The following is a 26,747-nucleotide window of genomic DNA, read 5'->3' as shown; positions in this document are numbered from 1 at the left end:
TTGTTCCAGCTCAGCGAGGAGTTGAACCAGCAGCTGGAGGCCGTGTGCGGGTCCGTGTTTGGGGAGCTCGAGTCCCAGGCCGTGGACGCCCTGGACCTGCCCGGCTGTTTCCGCATGCGGAGCCACAGCTACCTCCGGGCCATCCAGGCCGGCTGCTCTCAAGACGACGACTGCCTGCCCCTCCTTGCTGCCCCTGCCTCTGTCTCAGGGAGGCCCGGCTCCTGTGAGTACTCCCTCTCTGCGCCTGGCTCGGCTCTCGACTGCAGAGCGCCCTGGGTTCGTGCTGTGTGACCTTGGGCAGATGGCTTGCCTCTCTGGGCCCGATGATGGGGAGAAAGCAGCACGTGGAGTCCGCGCGGCAGCTGTGGCCTGTGGGACCACGTGGGTGTGTCGGGCGGCGGGGGGGCCAGTAACACCCGCGGGGACACGTTTCTGATTCTGCGTCTCCGCCGCCGCCGGCCGCAGCCTTCAACTTCAGAAAGGCCCCGCCCCCCCTCCCGCCGGGAAGCCAGGCCCCGCCCCGCATCTCCATCACCGCCCAGAGCAGCACCGACTCCGCCCACGAGAGCTTCACCGCGCCCGAGGGCCCCGCCCGGCGCTGCAGCTCCGCCGACGGGCTGGACGGCCCCGCCGTGGGCGCGCGCACCCTGGAGCTGGCGCCGGTGCCGCCGCGGGCCAGCACCAAGCCCCCCACACTCATCATCAAGACCATCCCAGGCAGGGAGGAGCTGCGGAGCCTGGCGCGGCAGCGGAAGTGGCGGCCGTCCATTGGGGTGCAGGTATGGGAAAGGAGGCGCCGACGAGGGCTCGGTCTGGCCCGGTGGGGATGGGCGAGGGGTTCGAAGTGTTCTTCTGGATATACAGACCCTTTTCTTGGCTTGCTCTGAGCTGTAAGTAGACCCCGTGCCTGGTCATTGACAGGGCTGCTCCAACCAGCCCATTCCCTTGTCCCTCGTCCTGGTACCATTGCCCCTACTGGCGAGTGGGACGTGGTGCCCAGTGATTGCCACCTTGAGGCCTCTGACCTCCTGGGTCTGTCATCTCGATCAGGCAGATTGTTGTTGCAAGATCTGCCAGCTGGTTTGGGGCTTGGCCATTGCTGGCCGTTCTCCCTGGGAAGGGCTTGTGTCTCTGGGCTAGCCCAGCCACTGACTCCTCCACCCCGCTACCAGGTGGAGACTATCTCAGACTCAGACACTGAGAACAGGAGCCGAAGAGAGTTCCACTCCATTGGCGTACAGGTGGAAGAGGACAAGAGGTAGGTGACAGTGGGGGCATCCCAGGATTTGCTGGGGGAGAAGAGGAGAGAGGGCTGCATAATGTCCTCACTGGCCCAGTCTCCCTGTGCACCCTCTCTTCCTGGAGGCGAGACCAAGCCTCTTTATTGGAAAGGAGTCAGAGCAGCCACAGAGGTTTGTCCACAGAGATGTCACCAGGGAAGCCATCAAATCTAAAGCGAGTTCTCCTTGTGTCCATGTCTATCCCAGGTGCTCAGAGGCAGACAGGAGTTAGACAGTGGTTGGGGGGAAGGAGAGGTAGGGATGGGTAACAGGTGGGTGCCAAGCAGACCTCCAGCAATTGTCCTTTACGGGGGTTAACAGGATTCTGCCAATCCCTCATTACATCCTGTGGTGTACAAGCATGTGAGCTCTAAAAGAAACAAACAGGAAGATTGCCTCCCAAGGGCCCCTGGCAGATAGAACACTCCTCCTCACTTGGCTTACACAAGCATTTAACCAGCTGGGGGTACCTAGTATGTGCTTGTCTCTGGTGTACCTGAGATAGCAGAATTACCAGCAGCCACTATTCTGGCATTAGGTAGCCTTAGACACATTGTTTCCTTTATTTCCAACTGAAGAATTAAGTGTAGCGAGCTCTGAGGGAATACTGGAAAGAGTACTCTCTGTTGTTGGGTGCCTGTGGGGAGACACTTTCTCTAATGATCATGTGGCAGTGCCACAGTGGCCCATCTGCCCACTGGTCTGCAGTGCTACCAGCCCAGTGGCCCTAGGTGTGATGTCTTGGAACCTTCTGGGGCTGGCTGTAAGGGTTTCATGGTAATCTGAGTTGCTCAGGCCATCCTCACTGGAGGAATAAATCTAGCGTCCCAGTAGCAGTCCCTTGCAGCTCTGTTCCCAGATGCCATTGTCGGGCATTCAGATCCAAAGTTACCCCAACTATTTTGGGGAACCCCTGGTGATGTCTTGTGTGTGTGCCTGATCAAGTCTTCTTTGGGTTCCTGTGAGAGTCACCATTTTTCTCCACTCCTGCTTTTAGTTCCCTGAAGTTCCATGTGCTCCTGAGGCTCTAAATGCCTTCATCAAGGGTGGTAAAAAGCTGCTGTCTTCCAAAGTCTAAATATGCCACAAAGGTTACAGAAAAGTAGCACTTTATGACAAACTCAATTAGCAAATTTATGGTTTGAGTTCTTGAGAGATGGGGTAGGAGTCACGGATGGATGCAGCTCTATGCTCTGCATCCTGCCCCCTTGACTCTAGTGATGTCCCAAAGACCATAAAGTAAGCCCGTGTGTCTCCACTCACTCCCTTGATATGCTTTTTTGGTCCCTCATCCAGAGACATCCCTGGGGAGTCCCTCCATTCCTCCTAACAAACCCGAATCCTGAGGAGAGTGCAGCAGGCGTTCTAGCTGATACTCCTGCTAAATCAGCAAGCTTTCATTCATTCATTCATTCATTCATTCAGCAAATACTTATTAGCATTTGTCATATGATGGCTCCTGTGCTATGTTAAATGCTTGAGGAAACATCAAAGACATGACTCTTGCCCTCACAGAGTTTGTGGTTTAGAGGGGAAATCGAGGCAATGAATAAATAATCCATGAATAAAAATATGATTACACATTATGGTGTAATGTGTAATGGGATATTATTGCACATTATGGTGGGAATATGAAAGAAAAAAGAAGGCGATAAGAGAGAAATGACCTTATTTAGATTAAGCAAGTGACATTTAAGCCGAGACTTCAGGGTTGACAAGGAACACTCAGGTGATGATTAGGGGAAAAGTGTTCCAGGGAGGCGGAATCATGTATGTGGAGGCGCTGGGGCAGGAAAGAGATTGTCATGTGTCCAGACCTGAAAGAGGGTTCGTGTATCCTGCGTGGAGTGGTTTGGGGTTAGGGGGGAGGGAGTGAATTGGAGAATAAGCAGGTGCCAGATCATGCAGAGCATGGGCATGATAAAGAACTGGAATCTAATTATAAGTAATAAGTAGCCATTAAAAGGTTAAAGAAGGAGTGTGACAGGAGCTAATTTATATTTACAAAAGATCACTAGCTGCTGACTGAAGAATGAATTTGAGGAAAGTAATAGTGGAAATGAGAAGGCTAGTAAGGAGGATTTTTCATTATCCAGAAGAAAGGTGATGGTGTTTTCCACTATGGTGGCTATTGTGATTGGGATCTTTTTTTCTATTGTGTTTTATAATCGGGCACTGCTAGTGTATGGGAACACTATTAAGTTCTGTATTTTGATTTGGTATTCAGCAACCTTGCTGCTCTCTCTTATTAGGTCTCATAGGTTATCTGATGAGTTTTCCATATAGTCAGTTTTTTTTCTACAAATGAGGATTCTTCTTTTAAAATCTGTATTTTAAGTTAATTTTTCTTGTAATAATGCATTGAATAGTACTTCCAGTTCACTGTTGAGTGGATATGATTCTCAAGGTGATGTTTGTTGCAAATTTGATGGATACCATTGGTCAGGTTGAGGAAATTCCCTTCTATTCTTACTTGGCTAAGAGTTTTTATTTTTATTTTTTTAAATAGGAAATGAAAATGGAGTTTTATTGACTTCTTTCTTAGAATCTACTTAGATGATCATAGATTTTCTCCTTCCCTGTGTAATGTGGTGAATTATATGAATAGGTTTTCCATGTTGACCCATTCTTTCATTCTTGGGATAAACCCTGCTTGATCCCATTATCAGTTTGGATTAAACTTGGCTGTGAGGAACAGGGCCTCAACTCTGTCTTAAACAAGTGTATTTCTCTCTCACTGAAAAAAGCCAGCCTGGATGTAGGAAGTGCAGTGTCCAGACACCAAGCTTCTTCTCTTCTGCTGCTCTTCCACCCTTGTACATCTCCTCTTATCCGAGGAGCTCAAGTTCAAGCTGCACCTGTCACGTCTGCATTCTGAGCAGTGGGAAGGAGGAAGAGAAGAAGAGGCATGCAGTCCTTCCTTTTTAAAAAGACTTCCTAAAAGTTATACACAACACTTTCGTGTACATCCCATTGTCTAAAACCTCGTGATATGGTGACACCCAGCTGCAAGGGAAGCTGTGGTGGATAGTCTTTTAGCTGGGGTTATCTCCTGATAACCCCATTGTAAGTCTAGGAGCATACTGTATTGCTGTCACATGATCATAAAATGAATCATAAGTCGAACCATCATGAGTCACGCTATCCTAAGTAAGGTGCCATATGTACATAGTTAAAAATCAGGGTTCTTGTGGCTAAAGACAAAGACAACAATGGATATACAGAGCTCTAGCAGTTGTTGTCACAGTCTCGCTATATTGTTTTTATATACATTGCTAAATTTTTGGATAGTTATTACTTTATTTTAGATTTTTTATATCTATGTTCATAAGTGATACTGGCCTACAATTTTGTTTTTCTTGTTATTCAGTTCAGGTATGAAGGTTATGCTAGACACCTAAAATACATTTGGTAGCTTTCTCTGTGTTTTCGTACTTTGGAACAGTTTGTGTAAAGCGGGAATTATCTATTCTTAAGATTTGGTAAAGGTTACCTTTGAAACTCCCTAGGCCTGATGCCTTTTGGGGATAGGAGAAACTTTTAAAACTATAGCTTCAGTTTCTTTAGTGGTTATTGATCTATTGTGGTTTTATTTTTCTTCTTGAGTCAATTTTGGTGATTTACATTTTTCTAAAAAATGGACCATTTTACAAAAATTGAATTTTCAAAAATTTTGGCACAAGATATTCTTTCTCATACTATTACAATTTTATAAATGTTTATTGTATTTCTAGGTTATGTCTCTTTTCATTCCCAATACCATGTATTTACGCCTTACCTCTCTTTGTGATCAACCTTGCTTGAAGTTTATATATATTTTATCATTTAAATGTATTTTAGAAATTATATAGTATTAATCTTTTAAAAAAACTAGCTTTTGGTTTTGGTGAGAAACCTTTACTATTTCCTTTCTTCTACTACTTTTGTGTTATTTTCTTTCTTTTTCCATGTTTGTCTTTTTTTCAGCCTCTTTAATTAAACACTAACTTTCTCTTTTTTTTCTCCTTAAGGTGCTTGCAATTTATTTATTTATCTGTTTATAAATTTATATTGAATCATAATTGATTATACATATTTTTTGGGTTCAACGTTGAGGTATGTTGATCGCATCAATATTACTAGCATATATATTGTTACAAATCATACTTATTCTTTATGCCCCTTGTCCAATCTCTCCCCATATCAGTTTCTGTTCCCCTTTCCCCCTCTAATTACCCTAGATTTCTTCTCTCCTTCTGAAAGAGTAATGGTTACTCTGTTGATTTGTTGCCTAGATGATCTGTCCAATGCTGAGAGGTGTGTTCAGGTCCCCCAATATTATTGTAGAGCAGATGCTTCTTCTGTCACTGTGGAATGGGATTTGTGGACAGAGACATCTTCTTTTCTTTGGTCTCTGCTGGTGACTCTCCTTGTGTCAATGCACTCCAGTGGCTGGTGGACTATCTTCATGGTGGTTGTGGTGTTTAGCCGCTTTTGTGGCAGCTGTGGTTATTGTGGTGGCTGTGGTGGGCCACCCACATGTAGGTGATGTTTTGGCATGCTTCTTGGCACAGGCGTTGTGCCTGGTTGTGGGAGGTGGGTCTGGTCCCCAGATCCATGTCTTGGGACCCTGGGTGGGCCCCAAGGCACTGGTGGTATGCCTGGTTGTGGGAGTGGGGGTCCGATCCCTGGCTCCAAGCCTCAGGTCCCTGGGTGGGCCCCTAGGTGCTGGCAGTGTGCCTGGGCTGGAACTAATTTTTTGTCTTTTGCTTACTTCTAAAATGGGGGAACTTCCTGTGAGGAACAGTACTTGAGCTGTGTGGTTTAGCCAAATTGTTGCTTTGCTGCTGCTTCCCTAGGGAAGGCTTTTTGTGCAGCTCAGGTTGTAATGGTTGACTTTATAGATACTTCCAGCTCTCCAGAGACCTAGTGCACCTGGGTTGTAGGAACTCTGATCTGGGCCTGAGTCTTTTCATCAAACTGCACCCCATGCAATTCTGTATTCCTGACCAGTCTCCACTGAGTGGTCCAATGCTGATTGGGGGGCAGATCAGCTGTCCTTGCTGTGCCCCATTGTTCTCCTGGTGGGCCCATCTCCCTCACTGCCATGCTGCAAACACTTCCCATGGGATGGGCCATGCACCGGTCCCTTGTGATGACTCACCGGCCTCTGAGTGGCTCTCTTTTTTCAGTTATTGTGGCGCCTCACTTCTATGTGGGTCCACGGGAACCCTATTAGTGGTCTTGCTGGCCTGGGGGTCACCATAGCCCTCTTCTCCCCTGCAACCTCCAAGCAACTCCATCTGAAGGGCATAGCTGCAGCTTTTGCCGGCTCCTGCTCTGTGCACTCAGCAGCTCCAGCCTTAAAGTGGCTGTGGCACAAAATGTTTGGAATGGTTTTTTCTTTCTCTTATCATGGCTTCTCCCACCTTCATGTACTCTGTAGGTCTCTCCTCCTTTTCCCCTGAGCTCTAGTGGCACTAGCTTGGCTGTTGTTGCTTTTTTATACTTGTAAATTGGCTGATTTGTGGGAGAGAGTGACGCTGGGGACTGTCTATTCCACCATCTTGACTGGAAGCCACTAACTTTCAATATTACTTATTTTCTAACAAGTGCTTTTAGTACTATGAATTCCTTTTTAATTATACTGCTGTAGCTGCAGCTCAGAAGTTTTGAGATGCAGAATTTTCATTGTTCTGTGCTATATAGTTTGTAACTTTCATCATGATTTCCTTTTTAGCCTGTGGATTGTTTAGAATATTTTCTTATTTTTTTTTTTATTTTCCAAATTTATTTTTTTGGGGAGAAGAGGGCAGCCTTTTCATTATTGACTTCTAAATTTGCTGCATTGTGGTCACAGTATGTATCCGTATGATAGTTATTCCTTAGAATTTATGAAAGCAATAAAAAAAAGAATTATTGAGGCTTCTTCCATCATATATATACATCTTCTATATCATATATCATATATATGGTCAAATATATATTTTTTTCAAATGTTTATCTTTCATTGTTTCTTGGTATGTTTGATCAACCAGTTCTGAGAGAGGTGCGTTAAAATGTCTCATCATGATTGCTGGTGTGTTCTTTTCCCTGGTAACTTTATTAACTTTTAGTTTGGTTTGAGAGTATGCTGTTATTTATAAGCATTTAAGCTTATGATTGTTGTATCTTCTCAGTAAGCTGGCTCTTTTATCATTAAATAGGCTGTTTTTCATACTTACTGATGGGTTTTGTCTTGAAGTCTCTTTGCCTGATTTTATTGCTATGGCTGTTTTCTTTGGTTAATTGTCCAATGTATCTTTTTCCATCCCTTTATTTTTTACCTTCCTATATCTTTTTTTCTTAAGTTTATTTATTTATTAATATTATTATTTTTTACATTCTAAGATGTTGTTGTGGAGCAACTGGGGCGAGGTGGAGAGGAAAAGGGGGAAGGAAATAGGATGGGAGAAGGAGGAAGGAGTGGGAACATAGTTGAGGCCTGTAGCACCCCCCTCATTCCTGCAGGGGAGACAAGGGGGCTTCCAGTGGTGGCTTGGTTGTTGCTGGGCTGGATGCTGGTGTCAGGGGTGTGGCTGAAGCCCTCAGCCCCCCACTTCCCCAGCTTGGGAACCTGGAACCCGGGGCACTTCCTGCAGTGGCTTGGTGGTCATAGCTGGGCTGGTTGCAGATGTTGAGGGGCATGGCTGAGGCCCTCAGCTCTCCCTGCTCCCTGGCTTGGGAGCCCAGGGGACTTCTGGTCCTTCTAGGTTTTATAAGTGTTCTTTGGTGGTTCTAACCTTTACTAGTTAATATCAAAATTTGTCTCTGGTCTGTGGGTATTTTGTTTTTTCTTTCAATTCTGTGTTGGATTATTTGCTGTTCCCACCACTTAAACTCTGCACTGGAACTAATTTGTTGTCATTTGCTTACTTCTAAAATGGAGGAACTTCCAGTGGGGACCAACATTTGAGCCCTGTAGTTGACCTAAATTGCTGCTTTGCTTCTAATTCCCTGGGGAAGGCTTTTTGTGCAGCTCAGGTTTTAATTGTTGACCTGTATGCACTTCCAGGTTTCATGAGGTCTGGTACACCTGGGTTATGTGGAGACTCTGGTCTGGGCTTGAGACTTTTCAGCATACTGTACCTGCTGCAGTTCTATATTTCTAACCAGTCAATGAAGAGTGGGCCTATGCTGATTGGAGGGCAGATCAGCTGTCCATGCTGTGCCCCGGTGTTCCCCCGGTGGGCCCATCTTCCCCTCCCCCTGCACTCCAAACACTTCCCATGGGATGGGCCATGTGCTGGTCTCTTGTGATGACTTGCAGGCCTCTGAGTGGCTCCTTTTTTCAGTTGTTGTGGCTGCTCGCTCCTATGTGGGTCCACGGGAACTCTGTTAGTGGTCTTGCTGGCCTGAGAGCCACCAAGGCCCTTTTCTCCCCTGCCGCCTCCAAGCAACTTCATCCAAAGGGCACAGCTGCAGCTTTTGCTGGCTCCTGCTCTGTGTGCTCAACAGGGCCGGGCTTGAAGTGGCCGGGGTTCGAAACAGTCAGAACAGTCCTTTCTTTCTTTCATAATGGCTTCTCCCGCCTTCATGCACACCATAGGTCTTGCCTCCTCTTCCCCTGAGCTCTAGCGGCCCCAGCTTGGCTGTCATTGCTTTTTAATAGTTGTAAATTGGATGATTTGTGGGAGAGGGTGACGCTGGGGACCATCTATTCCACCATCTTGACTGGAAGCCCCTTCCTGTATCCTTATTCTTTAGATGCATTGCTTGTAAGTGATGTGTAGCTAGAGTTTAGTAGACATATTTAATCAATTTATAAATATTTTGATTACTGACTTATTTGGACTTATTTCTGCCATCTCTTTAAAGATTTTCTATTTGACATGCTTTCTCTTTGCTTTCTACCTCTCCTACTTTTTTATCTTCTGTTAACTGATCGTTTACTTTATTTCTCTTTTTCCCTCCACTGGTTTGGAGGTTTACATTTTAGTAGTGATTTCCCTTAAAAATTTAATGGATATACTTAATTTCATATTTTTTTAATGAAGTCTAGAATTAGTATTTCTATCCCTCTTAGCCACAAAACAAGAACCTTGGCACACTGTAATTTTCTTCTTAACTCCCTGCTCCATCTTCCATGTTCTATTTATCTACTATTTTGATTATACCTCTTTAAAAGTCTCGGCTACATCAGTTGTTGTATCTTTTATGGCTTAATAGTTTAGATTTACAAACATGTTTTAACAATTTATGAGTTCACTATTGTTTGTTACTGCCCACTCCTTCCTCATGGGTTCAATTTCCTTCATGCTGAAGTACTACTTGAGCTTGGGACCAGTTTTAAAATTAATATCTCAGCTTGAGGTTTTTGTGTTTCACTGGTAGTACTCATTTGAACTCCATATCCACACACAAAGCAGCCTTAATGTTCTGATTGCCCAGCATCCTGCTTCCAGGCCACAATCCTGAAATCACTGGCATGTGTTTTTCTAGTTCAAGTTCATACACGATAAAGACCTTCTTGGCTGTCAGCTTTGCGCACGGGGTCTCCTTCCAGCTCTGCATGGTGCCCAGGTGTGGTCTCTCTTCTCGTCCTCTCTCAGAATTCCCAGCTAGCCTCTGGCATATGTCTGGCCCACCTGGGGCTCACTTGGTTTAGACTTCCTCTCACTACTCAGGTTTGGAATTTCCTTCTTGTTTCTGATACCTGAAGATTTCTCTTCCCTATTTCCAAGCCTGGCATTGTAGCAAAAACACCTTTCTGATTTTATTTGATTCAGCATTTCTGTGTGTTTGGGGCGTGAGTGGGAGCTTCCTACGTTGGTTCAGTCTGCTGTATTGATCAGTCATCTGGACTAGGCTGAGAGAAGTGGATCCAGAGAGAAGTGGACCAATCTGAGAAGCATTTTGGAATGAAAGTCAGGGAAGGACAGGGACAGGCAGAGAATGTGGTCTTCCTTGCTCTTGTATAAGTGCTTTGTGAGGTCTTGAAGGGGCAGGCTGAGGAGGGGAGATGGTGAGGAATAAGTGTCTAAAGAACCCAATTGCCTGGGACAGGTGATCACACTGGGAATACAGAGGGAGAGACAGGTGGAGAGAGGGGAAATCTGGCCCATCTCTCTGGCCAGGCTCCCTTGCTTGTCTGCTGGAGGCATCCTCAGTCATACACCTGCACAGTCCTTTCTGTCCCTTCTGTCCCTGGCACTTTAAGTCTGACTCACCACACACCATGCCCCAACTGGCACCTAAAAGTGAGCCATGAATTCCATCATCCTTGCTAGGCAGACATCTAGGACCAGCCCCCACCCACTGCCACCCCATTTTTTTTTTTTTTTTTTTTTTAATAAAGATGACTGGTAAGGGGATCTTAACATTTGGCTTGGTGTTGTTAGCACCATACTCAGCCAGTGAGCGAACTGGCCATCCCTATATAGGGATCCGAACCCATGGCCTTGGTGTTATCAGCACCACACTCTCCAAGTGAGCTGTGGGCCGGCCCTAGCCACCCCATTTTCTGAGACTCTCTTGTTTTCATTCCTGTCTCACTCATCCCAGGATCTGTCTCTCTCTGTGTACTTTGGTTTTAAAAATTGCTGGGCAGGGCAGTCCTTAAAATGGCCTATTAAAAAATAGGTAAACAGGAAAGGTCTCTCCTTTTCTGCCTTTCACAGTGTTCCTGCTAACCTTTTGGGTGAGGAGTTTAGGCTTATTGCCCCTTATTTCTGGGAATTATCTGCAGGTCCTTCTGCTTGCCCATCATCAGTGAGGACTTGGCTTACAAATACACAGGGATAGGGGCTGGTGCCCCTCCAGTTCTAGCTCCACTGTACCCCCACCCAAGATTCATTTGTCCACAGATATTTATTGGATCCCTTTTTTCTGTACTGAGTACTGAGGATATAAAGGTGAGCAGATAAAGCCCCTGCCTTTGTGACACATACTGCCACGTTAATCTAAGAATCTCATAAATGATGTGGAATTACGGCCATGTGTGCCATGAGAGTGTATAATGGGGCTTTAGCCCAGTCAGAGATGTCAGATGTGGCTTCCCGGGGGAAGTGACATTTAGATGGAGATCTAAAGGATGAACAAAAGTTAACTTAGTGAAAATGAGCGAAGGAAGAAGGAACAGCATATGCTAAGGCCCTGTGGTGAGAGGGAGCATACTTAAGAAACAGTTACCAGCTCTGTCTGAAGGTGTCCTTACTGCACATGTCTTCCCAGACCCAGCACTCTCTGGGCCATGATGGAAGAGGTCATCAAATGTCCTTGCTGAATATTATATGACTGTTTCTGGAGCCCTTTGAGGTCACAGAAAATGTGATCTTTGCCTCCAACTCTCTCTCACCATGGGGACCCCCTTGTATCTTCTATCTCTAGATCCCTCCCACTAAGACCTTAACTTAAATTCCAGATTTAGCAAAACCAAAATCAAAACCACCACCATCAAAACCCAGCAAAATAAATAAATAAAAAACCCCACCAGAATGCCCAGTTTTAATTTGATTATCAAATAAACAGTGAATAACTTTTAATGTACATTATGCTCCATGCAACATTAGGACATATTTAGTATAAGTTATACTAAAAACTGTAACTTATCTGAAATTCATATTGAACTGAGAGTCCTGTTTTCCATCTGACAATCCTACTTACACTCACCTGTGCCTACCTGGAGTTCTGTTTAGGAACGCTTGCCTGCCCCTTCCATAGCATTATGGTCATTTCCAACTTTGGGTCCTTGGGAAGGGCATGTGCTAAAAGAACTAGCCCCTTGAGCCCTGGGAAGGAACCTTCCATCGTCATGAAGCTTCATTCCAAGAACAGTCTTGTGAAAGCAACGAGGAGCTAACTGACCACGAGCTCTGGGTGCAGATCCTGCCTCCACGCCTCAGTCTTCAACTCCAGGATGGTTCTGGACTGACCTTCATGAATCTCCTCCTAAGTCTCCCACCCTAGCCCCACCCTGGCATTAATGTTATGGCCCCCAGGCTGGGCTGGTGGACTAGGGGACCCCTGTTTGACTAAATGTTTAAGCTCCTAAATGCTTTCTCAGAGGGGTGCTTCTACAGGAACAGGTATGGCGGCTGCAACATCACTGCCCTTTCTCCTCTCTGCCCTGTCCCCCTCCCACCCCCGTCAGCCTGCTGCCAAATAGTCCTGGCAAAACCTTTTGACAACTTCTGGATATTGAGCATTCCTCGGATACCGTGTCTCTTGGGATAATCCAGTTTCTTCCCAGAGACTTTTGTGTTATTCCCTAGAGAATCGCAGTAGAAATGTCTCTCACAAGTAACCATGATAACAACTTCCAGAATCGTCAGGAATGTGATCATTGTCACCTTGAAAAACTTGAGGGGAGGCGGCTTCTGCAGCCTTGTTAAAAGGCGTGGGGAGAAAATACTGTGAACGTCTTGTGACGCAGCAGTGATAACTCACAGCCGAAGCCAGTTTCCTTTCTGTGCTCACAGCTGTTGGTGAAGACCACAGCAAATACTGCCAAATCCAAAATTAAATAGGGACATAAGCCTTGAACTTCACTACCTTGAAAATTCATGTTTTAGTTAGGATTAGGTTTGGCTGTGACTTATAAAAAAGCCCCAAACAACAATGACTTAAATATGATAGAAGTTTATTTCTTTCTTGCTTAAAAGAAGTCCAGAGAGAGTTGGTAGAGGGCTGGGGGGTGCTCCACAGTGTCAGGACCCAGTCTCCTTCTGTCCTATTGTCCCTCTACTGTCAGCATTTGCCTTCCATCTCCAGTTCCAAGATGGCTGCTTGAGTTCCAGCCATCATGTCTGCATTCTGGTCCTCGGGGAGGAGGAAGGGACAAAAAAGGACATATCCCCTTCTTTTAAGAACACTTTGTGGAAGTTGCACTACCAGTTTTTCTTATATCCTATGGTAGAACTTAGCCACGTGGCTACATCTAGTTGTAAGGAAGATTGGGAAAAAAATCTATTCAAAGTGATCATGTGTCCAGCTTAAAACTGTGGGACTTTTTACTAAGGAAGAAAGGGAAAATGGATGTTGGGGGATACTTAGTGGTCTCTACCATCTTTCCTTCCAACCAACCGATCAACTACCCAGTCAACGTTTATGTGTGAAGAACTGCCCTATTTAGTGAGGGAGACAGATATGCAAATAACTAGCTACAATACAATGTGATACAGAGTATAAAAGAGGTTTTGTGCAGAGTGCTATGGGAGAACAGATGGAAATGATCAACAGAAACCATAATTAACTACAATGGCCTAGCTGGGTTCTCAGTGCTACGTTCCGATTATTGTGTTTGTCCAGCTCCCTTTCTTTTCAGTGAGTGCTACAAACCTTCCCATCTCTCTATAACATCAAACACAATGGGCAGGCCAGGTGCTGTGCTAAGGTCTTTACATATATTATCTCGCAACAATCTTATCAGCTGGTATGATTCTTTTCCTGTACAGAGGAGGAAACCAGGCACAAGCCATAGAGCTGGGTTTTGGAGCCAGGCCAGGCTCCAGAGTACATGGGTTTAACCACTCAGCTAAGCTGCGCCCCCCAAAGCTGCTCATTCTCATTCCTTACTCCCCCCACCCCCCCCCACAGATCTCCAGCAGACAGCCTCCCCACCCACTTCATTGTGACGACTGAGGTCAACTGCTGGGGCCTCTCTCTATTTCCAGACCATCCCCATCCCCGATTTACCTGCATCTCTTCCCTTGCCTCCTGCACCAGCCCAGTCTCCGAGGCTGAGGTGTCCGTCTTCCCAATGAAAGCTGCCCCACTCCCTCCGTCCTTGGGAGGCAGCAGTGGTTTAGGAGGTGGCCTCTGTGGCCAGGCCACGCTAATTTGATAACTGTCTTATCTTAGGAAGTCACTTAACCTCTCTAAGCCTCAGTTTTCTCGTCTGTAAGTAGGGATGATACTAGCACCCTTATCATGGGGCTGTTTGTGAGGACTGACTGAGCATGTTCATCCATGCAAAGTGCTCAGCCTAGCACATGCTAAGTGTTCAGAGGATGTTAGTTATTATTTTTATCTGCCTTCTATCTGGTTCCTTGCACCACTGCTTCTCTCTTCTCTATCTTCAATCTATTTCTCTTCACAGGTTGTATTAGTTTCCTATTCCTGCTATTACAAGTTATCACAAATTTAGTGACATAAAACAATACATATTTATTTTCTTACATTTCTCAAGGTCAGAAGTCCACTTTGGGTTTCACTGGGCTAAAATCAAGGCATTGGCAGGACCGTGTCTCTTCTGGAGGCTCAGGGAGGAGTCTGTTTTGTCACCTTTTCTAGTTGATAGAGGCTGTCTGTGTTCCTTGGCTCCTGGATGCTTCTGTCTTCAAAGCCAGCAATGGAGGCTGGGTGCTCGGGTTGCATCACTTCGAACCGGATTTGGTCATCCCGGCTCCTTCTCTGACTCTGAATCTCCTGCCTCTCCCTTTCATGTATAAGGACCCATGTGATTACACTGGGGTCATCCTCAACGTAATCACACTTGCAAAGTCCCTTTTGCCATGGAAGGTGACATATTCACAGGTTCCAGGGATTAGGACGTGGACCTCTTTGGGAGGCCACTATTCTGCTTCCTCACCAGTTTTGTCCCTTCAGGATATGGCATTCAAGAACCATCCAAAACAAAATATCCCTCCTTTAACAGCACATTCCCTTCTCAGCCAAGCTCTTTGGAAAAGTCTTGACAAGTTTTCTTCTCCTCCTGACAACCTGCTGCAGTCTGTGTCTGTCCCCACATTCCACCAGACCTGCTCTTGCTTGGATCACCAGTGGCCTCCGTATTGCCAGATCAATAGGCACTTTTCATTCTCAACCAGCTGTATTTTCTTTTTTTTTTTTTTTTTTTGTCTTTTTCGTGACCGGCACTCAGCCCGTGAGTGCACCGGCCATTCCTATATAGGATCCGAACCCGCGGCGGGAGCGTCGCCGCGCTCCCAGCGCCGCACTCTCCCGAGTGCGTCACGGGCTCGGCCCAACCAGCTGTATTTTCCATGTTGGCTGCTCCTTCCTTCTTGAGACCTTTCTCTCCCCTTTTTGTCTTTAGGCGACTTTCTTCTGGTTTTCTTCTTCTTCCTCTCTGGCTAAGATTCCTCTATGAGCTATACTGCCTTTACCTGCCCCTGAGTGTCTGTGTTCCCCAGGGCTTTGCATCTTTGTCTCTTTGAACCATTGTTCTTTTCTTGGGTGATCTTGTTCTACACTACTGGTTTTAAATGCCACTCGCACCAGGACGACCAGCTCCTGCTTGTGCTATACAAATCTCTTGCCCCTGGCTGGGAGTGGTGGTGAGGGCTATGCTTCCAGGAATCCCATAAGTGCCTCAACTTCTTTGGTCTTCCCTGGAGCAGACACAGTGAGAGAGGTCACTAAAGTAGTGACTTGAGAACCATGAAGTCTGGGGCACTGTGTGCTTTCGTTCCAGACTGTGTGGCTGTTTTCATCGAGCTGGAACGTGATCCTCTCAGGAATTCTAAGAGGACAGGTGAAAGGCAGCAAGTGCAGTGGTGCCAAGGACAGATATTTGGGGGTAACAGGAAAGCAAGCAGGGATGGCAGATCTTCAGGAATGTATTTACTGGGGCAAACCCCACCTTTACCTCCATGGTTTGCAACTGCTGGAGCTCTGAAGAAGCCACAGGCTTCCTGGAGCTCAAAGGCACAAAATTATTCAAAGTGAGCCAAGGTACATCCTAACAGTGCAGTTAGGCAAACAAGACTCTTCACCAGAAAGAGGGAGCAATTTAACCAAATGGTGGGGCTGCTTCTGAATGCTAGAAGACTGCTGAGGGAGGCATGGTACTGAGGAGTGGTCTTGGGGGCAGCCAGGAGGTTCACAGAGGAAGAGGGACTTGAGTAGGGAATGGACAGGGAGCAAGGAGGAAGGCCATTCTAGGCAGGGAAATAGCATGTGCAAAGGCTTAAAGTAAGAATCATGTATCATGTTTGGGAAACAAGGAAAGATGAGGTTGAAGGCGAGGGTTGCATCCAGAGCATAAGGGCCTCAGGCAAATGCTAGCATACGAAGCTTGAACTTTATTTTGTTGGCAATGGGAAACTGTGGAAGAGTTTTGAGCAGGGGAATGACTTGGCAGGGCTCAGCATTAGGAGGACTACTATAATCTTGGGTGGGTTGGGGAGGGATTGTTGGGCCCCAGATCTTAAAACACGCAAGGTGTAATTTTAGAGAGAGGAGATACCTTTGCAGTTACTGTTCCATTCCTATAATTCTATGTGTTTGTGTATTTTGAGATATGTGTGTATATTTATATATAATATATAATCATCTATGTCATATCATATATTTTAAATACAGATGGCCTAGATGGAGGGTAAGTGACTTCCCAAAGGCACATAGTGAGAAAGCCAACATTAGATCTCAGATCTGACTCCTAGTTAACTGCTCTTCCTCTGCACTGTTCTGAGTGAAGGCAGAGGTATCTGAGTGAAAGGAGGCTAACCCAGGAGTCAAGGCAGATGGTGATGCAAGTCTTGATCAGAGCAGGACAGGGCAGACATCAAGGTGAAGACCGTGTGGGAGGCAATGAGGATATGTTCTCTCTCTTTCTCTCTCTCTGGGTGGGGGCTGGGACACAGGGCTCGTTGGAGACTGCACATGAGTACATTTCTCTTTCCTGGGTCCTGCAGCATCCTTCTGGGCCTGGTTTCTATGGCAACAGGCTCCCAGCAGGCAGCCCGCCAGCTGGAGGGAAGCAGGCAGGCAGTCAGGAGAGAAGGCCTGGGCAGCAAGAGGAAGGTTGAAGTTGCGGGGGTTGGGAAAGTCTCCTGGAAAGCCGGAGGAGCCCCTACAGCTGGCCTGACAAGCCCCTCTCTCTTCTGACCATGTGGGGTGGAGGAAGCTCAAGACACGTGGGCCTTTCTTTTGTGGTCCTTGAATTTTCAGATCTTGAACTTCTGTTCATCCCCCACCCCTCCCATCTCCTGACTCCCACTTCTTAAGGTACTGTCTGGTCCCAAACTGATGTATCTAAGGGGGCCACTGACTTCTTTTTAGAAAAGAAGCCCCACTCTGATCTCAGGGGGAAAAATGAACAAGACCTATTGACTTTCTGTTGTGCATAGGATTTGCATATTAACAACTTGAAGACAAGAAATTTCCAGGCCTTGTGTCATTTCTGCCAACAACTTAATTCAGCTCCACTGGCACTGGCTTACTCTGTCGGGCCAGGCTCTGCGCTGAGCTGTCAGGGTCCCTAGAGGAGAAGTCCTCTCAGCTGCAGGCCCACTCCACCCCCATCTGCTCCGAGGCATTTCTTTCCGTGATGTTTCAGCAGCTGGTGTAGTGCGAAGTGTTTGGACTATGGAGCCCAGCAGCCCTGGGTCCAAATCCTGGCTCTGCCACTTTGTGGCTGGGTGACTGTGGGCCTCTCTGGGCCTTGGATTACTCATTTCTTGGTTTGGGCTGAGGACACACTAGTAGAGCTGATGTAAAGTAGCACAGACATACCATTTGTTAAAATACTGAAATACTTCTACATTCATTGGTAAAGAGCCACCACCCCGGTGTGCCCCTCCCCTGCGCCCCCTCTGGTCTGCCCCACTATCCAGCTTCTGCGGGTTGCCTCTCCAGCACTTTGGTCTGTGCCTGCCCTGATTGGTGTCTGCCAGCATCTGCTCTGTCTGTGCAGTACTGGTGGTTAAATATTTTGAATACTGGCTGGCCGGTTGGCTCAGTTGGTTACAGCATGGTTTTATAACACCAAGGTCAAAGGGTTTGGATTCCAGTACCAGCCAGCCACCAGAAAAAACCAACAAAATATTTTGAATATTTTTATCTACCCCTGTCTAGAGGTAGTGCAAGAGGTAGGTATATTACATACCTTCCTGTTGCAAGGGCTGATATATGTCAAGTGCGTGGATTAATGTCCATCACTTTGTAGGTTCCCTTCCTCATTCCTTGCCCTTTTTGCTTGGGGTGGGAGGTGAGGGTTGGGATGAGGCTGGGCGGGGGCAGAGGTGACAGGCCCCTCTCTCCGCAGGCGGGCGAGGTTCAAGCGCTCCAACAGCGTGACGGCCGGCGTGCAGGCAGACCTGGAGCTGGAGGGCCTGGCCGGCCTGGCCACGGTGGCCACAGAAGACAAGGCCCTGCAGTTCGGACGCTCCTTCCAGAGGCACGCCTCTGAGCCCCAGCCCGGGCCCCGGGCCCCCACCTACTCAGTCTTCCGCACGGTCCACACACAGGGCCAGTGGGCCTACCGCGAGGGCTACCCACTGCCGTACGAGCCGCCGGCCACCGATGGGTCGCCCGGCCCCGCCCCCGCCCCCACCCCAGGCCCTGGGGCTGGCCGCCGGGACTCCTGGATGGAGCGCGGTTCAAGGAGCCTCCCCGACTCAGGCCGCACATCCCCCTGCCCACGGGACGGCGAGTGGTTCATCAAGATGCTGCGGGCGGAGGTGGAGAAGCTGGAGCACTGGTGCCAGCAGATGGAGCGCGAGGCGGAGGACTACGAGCTGCCCGAGGAGAGTGAGTCTACCACGTGTGCGCACGGGCGCCCGTGGTGGGGGTGGGGCGGGCCGCACAGCGCAGGACGTCCCTTCAGTGGGGCGTGAGTTTGCCTTCCTCACTGTTTGGTTCTTCAGCACTGAGCTGGGTGGGCCAACACTGGCAGCAGGGCGTGCTGGAGCTCTTGGAAGGAATCACGGAGCAGCTTTAGAGGCCAGGGCTGGGACTGGGGACACTGACCAGGCAAAAGGGCTGGGCCTCCTAGGAGATGGCTACCAGTCCAAGCCATCAAGTCTGTGGGGACAAGGGGGAGGGATTCTGTTCAGATCTGGACTGGTGTGGGGCTCCAGCTCTGATCCAGGTGGTGGGACCAGAACTTCAAGGCAGAGGGGGAGGCAGTTTACAAGGTCAGATCGTGTCTGAGGCTTAGATGAAGGAGATTCAGCCAGGTAGACATGGCCCTTTCCTATAAGTCCAATCTGAGGGAAGACACAGTCTTACCCCAGAATCAACAAGTTAATGGGATAGTGACTAGGAAGACAGGTGTCATGTACTTAATAGTTTCTTTATTTTATTTTTATTTTCGTGGATGGACATTCTGGGGATCCGAACCCTTGGCCGTGATGTTATCAACACTGTACTCTAACCAACTAAGCTAACCTGCCAGCCTGTACTTAGTAATTCTGAAGGAGCCAAGGAGTTATGCACTGATAGTGGCAGCGTCCAGCCAGTGGGTGGTCATTGAGCTAGTGCTCTGGCTAAGGCTATAGAGCTAGGCTGGGGCTGGTTTCCAGCCATTTTCTGACATGAGAGGAGGAAGGATTCAGGAGGATGAGTGCTCAGTACATGTAGGAGGGAAGGAACATCAGCTTCTGAGGATACAGTCTTCTTGGTGAAGTGGGATAGGAGCAGCTTGTTAAGGACTTGAGGATGGGAAGGGGCTGGGGCTGGAGGAGATGCATGGATAGATAGTGCCCAGTAATTGAAGAGTTAGAGTCATTCAAGGCAGACTTCCTAGAGGCTGGGGAAAGAGATGCATCATCCCCCTCCCTGAATTTCCTTCTGCTCTCTAGTCCTGGAGAAGATCCGCAGTGCTGTGGGCAGCACACAACTTCTGCTGTCCCAGAAGGTTCAGCAGTTCTTCCGGCTGTGTCAGCAAAGCATGGTGAGTGCCCACAGGAATAGAGACTTCCAGGTGTGTGTACCTGGCAGGTGACCCAGAGTGTGTGTGTGTCTGGAGGTGAGACCAGGTCAGTGTGCCTGCCCAGGTAGCTCTGAGTATTGTGCCTGGAGGTGGGACCAGGTGTTTGCGCCGGGGAGGGAGAGGCCTGGGCTCTTTCTTGTCCCCGTGTCTCCCAGCCCTCACCCCACTCTCCCAGGTTGAGCTTCCTGACAGTGAGATGGCTAGCTCTGGGCCTGGCTGGGTCTCAGACCTCCCTGACTGGCTGCTTGCACTCTGTGTCCCTACACTGCAGGACCCCACTGCGTTCCCTGTGCCCACCTTCCAGGACCTGGCGGGTTTCTGGGACCTCCTGCAGCTCTCCATCGAGGATGTGACCCTCAAGTTCTTGGAGCTACAGCAACTCAAGGCCAACAGCTGGAAACTCCTAGAGCCTAAGGTGTGTGAGAAGGGGGAGAGGCCAGACTCTGGAAAATTTTCTTCCCCAGGGGTGTGTGTATGTGTGAAGAAGGCAGTGGAAGAGACCCGTGGGCAGCAAGGGCAGCCTGGACAGACGATGGTTGACTGTCCTCTCACAGAATGGCCACACTCCTGGTCACTGCCATATGCTTGGTCCCAATGCTCATCACTGCTTGAGCTGCCAGAACCCTGAGGCTGTCTCAGCCACCCCGGGCCAGCTGCAGTTTGAGGGAGCAGAACTAGATCTTCCAGAAAGGCAGACTGCCCCCAGCTTGGGCCAAAGCACAGAGGGCAGAGCCTTGAGGGTCCTCTCAGACCTTAGCTCACTACACCTTGTCTGCGATGGGACCGGGAGGCCTGTGCATGAACCCCTGTTGCCTTGCTGAGCTGGGGGAGCTGCGGTCCTCCGGGCCCACGCACGGTGCCCGCAGGGAGCGAGCATTCCGATGCCGCTGTAGAGAACGGCTCCACCAGAGGGCGCGCAGCCGTCATGTTTTCATGAAAGCCGTGGGGTTTCGACCGGGTCAGATCGAGTACCCCCGGGGCTCCAGGTGGCGGCATCTGTGGCCTGTGCCAAACGCTGTCTTGCTCAGAGCCACACGATTTTCATCCCTTTGGGAGCTGGGTGAATTGCGGTGCTGGGAGTGGGACCCCGGCCCCAAACTGAGCTGCCGCCCCCTCTTCCCGGCAGGAGGAGAAGAAGGTCCCTCCGCCGATACCAAAGAAGCCCTCGCGGGGCCGGGGCGTGCCGGTGAAGGAGCGCTCCCTGGACTCCGTGGACCGGCAGCGGCAGGAAGCGCGCAAGCGGCTCCTGGCGGCCAAGCGCGCCGCCTCCTTCCGCCACAGCTCGGCCACCGAGAGCGCCGACAGCATCGAGATCTACATCCCCGAGGCCCAGACCAGGCTGTGACCGGCCCGGCCCGCCCAGCCCGGCCCGGGCCCGCGGTTTTCTACCCGTACTGTACACCCAGCGTCGAGGTCACTGTGAACGCGGGCCGCCCCGAGCGCCCGCCCCGCCGGCACCGCACGCCCCGGCCCCTCCTGCCCGTCACACTCTCGTGGGTTTTTTACCTTCCTGACCCCACGCGAAGGCGCCCGGGCCGGGCTGGGGGCCGTGCCTCTCCGCCCTGCGCCCCCCACCTGGAACCCTCTCCCTCCTGGTCCGACGCTTTGTCCCCACCTCCTCCCCATGGGCACCACCTCTGCCATTATTTCCCTCCACGGGCCAGGCCGGGCCGGGTCCCCCATCTGGGCTCTGCGTCCCCCCCACCCCGCGGGGCTGGGCTTCGTGGGGATCAAGCTTCGTGGCTTTTTATGAAGAATCCCGAACCCCGCCTAGGAGCTCGCTCCACCCTCCCAGGGGCTCCACCCTCAGCCCTCAGCCCACCGGGCCCAGGGACCACAGTGGCTGGACCAACCCAGGACCAGGGCGCCTGGGCCTCTCCCCTTTCCCAGCGGCTGGGGAGGGGAGATGGGGGCTTTCCTCACCACACCTGTGGCTGTTCCCACATCCCCTTGAGTATCCCAGGAAAAATAAAATGGCAGAACTGCATTTGAGCCAGTTGCTCTCTCCAGAAGAGACCACCTCTGCCCCGTATGTGTTGGGGGGGTGGTAGAGGGTGGAGGGAGAACGGGCCAGGAGCCCAAGCTCTTGGTTTGGAGACAGCAGAGGTTGCCTGAGCCCCTCCCAGGGAAGAGCCAGCTGGGGAAAGGGGATTCAGCCGCTTGTTGGCCACAGTAAGGACCTGGGCAAAGAGGTGAGGGCATAAACCTCTCCGTCCCCCCCCTCCCCCCCGCCGTCTTCAATCCGTTTCCCTTTCTGTCCCCGAGTCCTCCCAGGGTTCCTCCAGAGAGGGAAGCACTGGAGCTCAATGCCTGGCACACAGCATGTGCTCTATAAACAGGGAGCGTGGTTATTGGGTATCAACAAATATTGGTTTCTCTTCCCCTAAGGCAGTGTTTTTTCTGCTCCAGTCGTTCCTGATCAGCAGCAGAACAACTCTGTTCGGTTTGGTGCTCTTACATTTTCTGAAGCCTCTTATGGGTGGGCACTTTGGGGAAGGAGGTATAAAGAACAGAACTTTCTTGGGAAGCCAAACCAAAACCTAGTAGTGTTGGCTAATATTTATTGAATGCTTACTGTAGGTCAGTCAAAAGGTAAGGGCTTCAGATGAATGTAGCTCATCCTTACAACAGAGGAGAAAGCTGAAACTCACAGGAGATTAAGTGATTTGCTTAAAGTCACAGGGCTAAAAATGGTGGACCCAGGTCTAATGCCAAATCATGAACATTTAGCTGTACAGCTTTGATGGCAGTGCCACCCAGAAAATCCCCTTTCCAGTCCCTTGGGGTTGATGTGTCACACCAAGGCAGGAGGAAGAGCCTGCTAGGCTGTTGGCTGCTCTTCTGCACCACACTGGACCAGCCAATTCTTCGCATTCAGCAAACACTTGTCATGGTCAGACACTACAAAGATAGCCCTGAACAAGATGTTGTTTCTATCCTTATGGTGCTTATTGTCTTATGGGAAAAACGCAAGTAAACAAGGAGTTAAAATACAGGGATGAGTGCTGGAAAGATGACTAAGTATTAGCTATTGAAGGAGGGCTGGGGCTGGGAAGGATGTTCCAAGATCAGGGAGCAGCTGTGCAAATGTCTGGAGGAGAAAGAGGCATTGGGAATGCACAGACTTGATCTTGTCGGCGTTTTGGGTCATATGAAGAAGGCTGGGCCTGGGTCCTGAGAGCTGTGGGGAGCCATTTTTATGGTTTTGAACAGGAGGAGTGGCATAAGCAGATACTTTACAGGCTGGTTTGGGAGACTCCTTCTGAAAAGGAAGAGATCATACACATATATACTCATGAGCCCACTGGAAGGTGGAGAGGGCTCCCATGTGATCTGAATTCCCAAAAACAAATCAGCTTGGAGTTGATCCCATACAGATTCCTGGACCTGGTCCAAGACTTACCAGATAGGTGCTCTGCCCTTGAATGAGTTTTTAACAAGTGCTCTAGGTGATTCTGATGAACAGTCAGGTTTGGGGACACTTAGACTTGATCACTGTCCACAGATTTCCACTACAAATGCTCATTTGTCTGTTTCCCATAGACTTGCCAAGTGAGGCCTTGGTTGGGTCACTTTACCTCTCTGATTGTTTTCTTATCTCTAAAATTGGGACATGCATGAGGCTTGAACTAGATGATAGAATAATTCTACAAAGCAGGTATTGCCATCACTTCTGTTTACAGATGAGGAAACTGAGGCTTGGAGAGGGGGGTGACAGTTACCATGAGGTATATGGGAATGGGCACAGCATCTGCCACTCTGTGGTCATCCCGCTACAGACATGATGTCTAAAATCTCCCCGGGTGGGGCTGTTGTAGGGAGCCTCCTCCGGCTGCTGTGTCCTGGGTGGTTGTGCTGAGCCCCATGGATAAGCGAAAGATTAGATCCGGTCCTTCTGCTTGAGTTGCTCCCAGTCTGGCCATAGTGAGGCATATAAACAGGAAGTTATAGTAAAAGGGGAGGCCTGCTCTTCCAGAGGGACTGAGGAGATGAGAAGAGGGAACCTCTAACAAGCAGGGTGTCTTTGTCCCTTTTGTGCTGCTATAACAACACCACAGACTGGGTAATTTATAATGAGCAGAAATGTATTGGCTCACAGTTCTAGAGGCTGGGAAGTCCAATACCAAGGTGCTGGCCTCTGGTGAAGGCCTTCTTTTTTTTGGCAGCTGGCTGATATGGGGATCCAAACACATGACCTTGGGGTGTTATAAGGCTGCACTCTAACCGACTGAGCTAACCGGACAGCCCCATGAGGGCCTTCTTGCTGTGTCGTCCCATGGTGGAAGGCAAGAGAGCAAGAGGGGGCTCAACTCCCCCTTCTATAGGGGCACCAATCCCACCCCATAAGGTGGAGCCCTCATGGCCTAATCACCTCTGAAAGTTCCCACCTCTTAATACTGTTACAATGACAGTTAAATTTCAGCGTGAATTTTGGAGAGGACAAACATTCAAACCATAACTCAGGAAGTCTGGGAAAGCTTTCTGCCTTGTGAACTAGGTCTTGCACAATGAATTAGCATTTTTCAGTTAAGGAAGAGAAGGGAGAATGTTCATTTCAGGCAAAGGGATCGGCTTGGGCACAGGCATGGAAAGGCATGTTTGTTGGGAACAACTGGATGAGCAAAGGCTGGTGGGGGACGACTGGCTAGGACAAGGGTGTGGAGGGCACAGACTGTGGCCAGAAGGGACCGATGGAGGTGGGGGTGGGGGGAGCTAAACTGAAGATTCCATGGTTTTATTTAAGTTTTTGAAAGACCCCTTAGCCAACAGAATGGAAACGGACTGGAAGGGGCAACAGGAAGGTAGGGGGAGACTATTGGGGGAGCTGCTAAAGTGGTCCAGGTAAGAGAATGATGTTGACTTTGAGAGACTTTTAGGAGGCATAGGTGCTGTAAGCTGGATCCGGGGGGAATAATGCAAAGATGGGGAGGCCTTGAAGATGTCATTCATACCTGCCAGCCATCAAAAAAAAAAAAAAAAAAAAAACAAAAGTCATTCAGGTTTTTGTCTTAATGAATGAATAATGCCATAAATAGACATAGGACATTACAGAAGGAGTAATAAATTTGGGTAATACTTAACACACCAATAACCCTTTACTGAGTTACCTAGGAGGTGCCACTTACTATGCCAAGCACTTCATACACGTTTAGGTGACAATACTGACAGCAATCTTAGGAGGTGGTACTATTATTGCCTTGTTTTAAGCAAAGGGTGTAAATAGCATTTCTGAGATTAGCAGACAGCGGAGGTGGGATGAGAACCCATGGCTATCTGACTTCTAAGTCTGTGTTCTTGAGCCTCAGGCAGTTCCATCTCAGCGAGCTGCTAGCCATTACTCAAGACTCAGCTCAAGGGCTGGTTCCTCTAGGGAGACCTCCCTGGTTCTTCCTGGCTGGGCTGAAGTTCCTGGTCTGTGCTACTAGTGCATCCTTCTGTCATATCATCACCTTTCTTAGACTCTATTGACATTTTGTAGACCCATCTGCTTCTCTTTCAGTCAGAGAACTCCTGAGGACAGGGATGGTCCCAGTCGTTTTCGCATTTCCAATGTCTAGCACACGTTGACTTGCTGACTGAATGCCAGTTAATGTAGGCAATTCTATTCCCTTCTTTCTTCATATTCAATTAGTGAACAAGTTCTGCTGATAAGGTCTGCTAAATATTTCTTTATACTCTTCCTTTCTCTCCATCTTCATTGCCATAGCTTAGCTTTGGGGTCTCTGAGATAATAGAAGAAGGGTGTCTAACATGACAACACAGTCTAGGAGGCTTCTGACAGAAGTAAACCAGAGCTACTTTGGTAAAGAAAGATGGTAAGGGCACTGTAGGCGGACGAAAAAGCACAAGTAAAGCACAGAGGTGTGAAAGAGTTTGCTCTGTGGGGGTAGTATGTGCTACTAAAATAAAAATGCTGGCCTGAGGTTAGTGGAATGAAGGTTGGAAAGCAGGGCCATGTCGGGACATTAAGGAGCATGGGCTTTGGGGCTTTTTTTCTGTATGTGATAAAATTGATGTCTGTATAGGGCACAGTGGGAACACAGAGAAGGGAGCGAATATTTGTGTCAAAGGATGAAATTACAACAAATTTAAAGATCTCAATGGGCTTTATTGAAATTCTAGAATCAGGCAACACATCATTCCATAGAATAGAATAAGTGTTACAATGAGCCCAGAAGAGGAGGTTGGTTTTATAGACAGAAAAGGCTGAAGAAAGAAAAAACAAAGAACAAAAAGCAGATTGGTCATTTCAAAGTTACTTTTCTTATAGGGTGGAGACAGGGAGACAGAACAATAGAAAAATAACTGATTATTTAACATCAGGTTACTTCAGGCTATCCTTTTTGTGTAAGGATTAAAGCAAAGGAAACTTCATTATCATGCCTATGGAAGATATAAGCTGGCCTCTTTGGGAAATTGGCTCTCTCTCCTGATTTCTTGGAAGGTCAGACCACAACTTAGTGTAGGTTTGGTGACGTGGAACTCAGTAGGGATGACACCATTTTGATTTTTAGTCTGTTTTTTGGGGGCCTAGTGCAGAAACTAAGTCCAAAACAATAGACTCCTGTAATTTTTATTTAACACTTGTATCTGAGGGGTCATGTAAAACTTAGGTTTTACTATATTTAAATTATTTGTAGACTTAGGATAGCTACCATCTATTTCTTTGCTTGCTGTGTGCTTAGCACAGTACTTTACATACATTATCTCACCTAACTCTCACGACATCCCTGCGAAATGGGTGTTACTACCTCTACACAGAAGAGGGCAGGGAGTCTCAGACAGGTTAATAATGTTCCCAAGGTCACAGAGCTAGAAAGCTAGCCCGGATC

The 26,747-nt window shown here is 48.5% G+C and overlaps 1 protein-coding gene across 1 annotated transcript in view; it reads left to right on the top strand.

Moving 5' to 3' along the window:
• DLGAP3 (DLG associated protein 3) overlaps positions 1–21,259 on the top strand; it is a 38,677-nt gene extending 17,418 nt beyond the window's left edge. Inside the window, exons 4-10 of the mRNA XM_063104866.1 lie at positions 10–223; positions 466–779; positions 1,173–1,258; positions 18,247–18,731; positions 19,784–19,875; positions 20,186–20,329; positions 21,041–21,259. Coding sequence (XP_062960936.1) covers positions 10–223; positions 466–779; positions 1,173–1,258; positions 18,247–18,731; positions 19,784–19,875; positions 20,186–20,329; positions 21,041–21,259 — 1,554 coding nt within the window. The remainder of the gene's footprint in view (positions 1–9; positions 224–465; positions 780–1,172; positions 1,259–18,246; positions 18,732–19,783; positions 19,876–20,185; positions 20,330–21,040) is intronic.
• The last annotated feature ends 5,488 nt before the right edge of the window (positions 21,260–26,747 follow it).

The sequence above is a fragment of the Cynocephalus volans genome, chromosome 8 (assembly GCF_027409185.1).
Source record: "Cynocephalus volans isolate mCynVol1 chromosome 8, mCynVol1.pri, whole genome shotgun sequence".
Lineage (NCBI taxonomy): Eukaryota > Metazoa > Chordata > Mammalia > Dermoptera > Cynocephalidae > Cynocephalus > Cynocephalus volans.
This window is presented reverse-complemented; position numbering and strand designations above follow the sequence as displayed.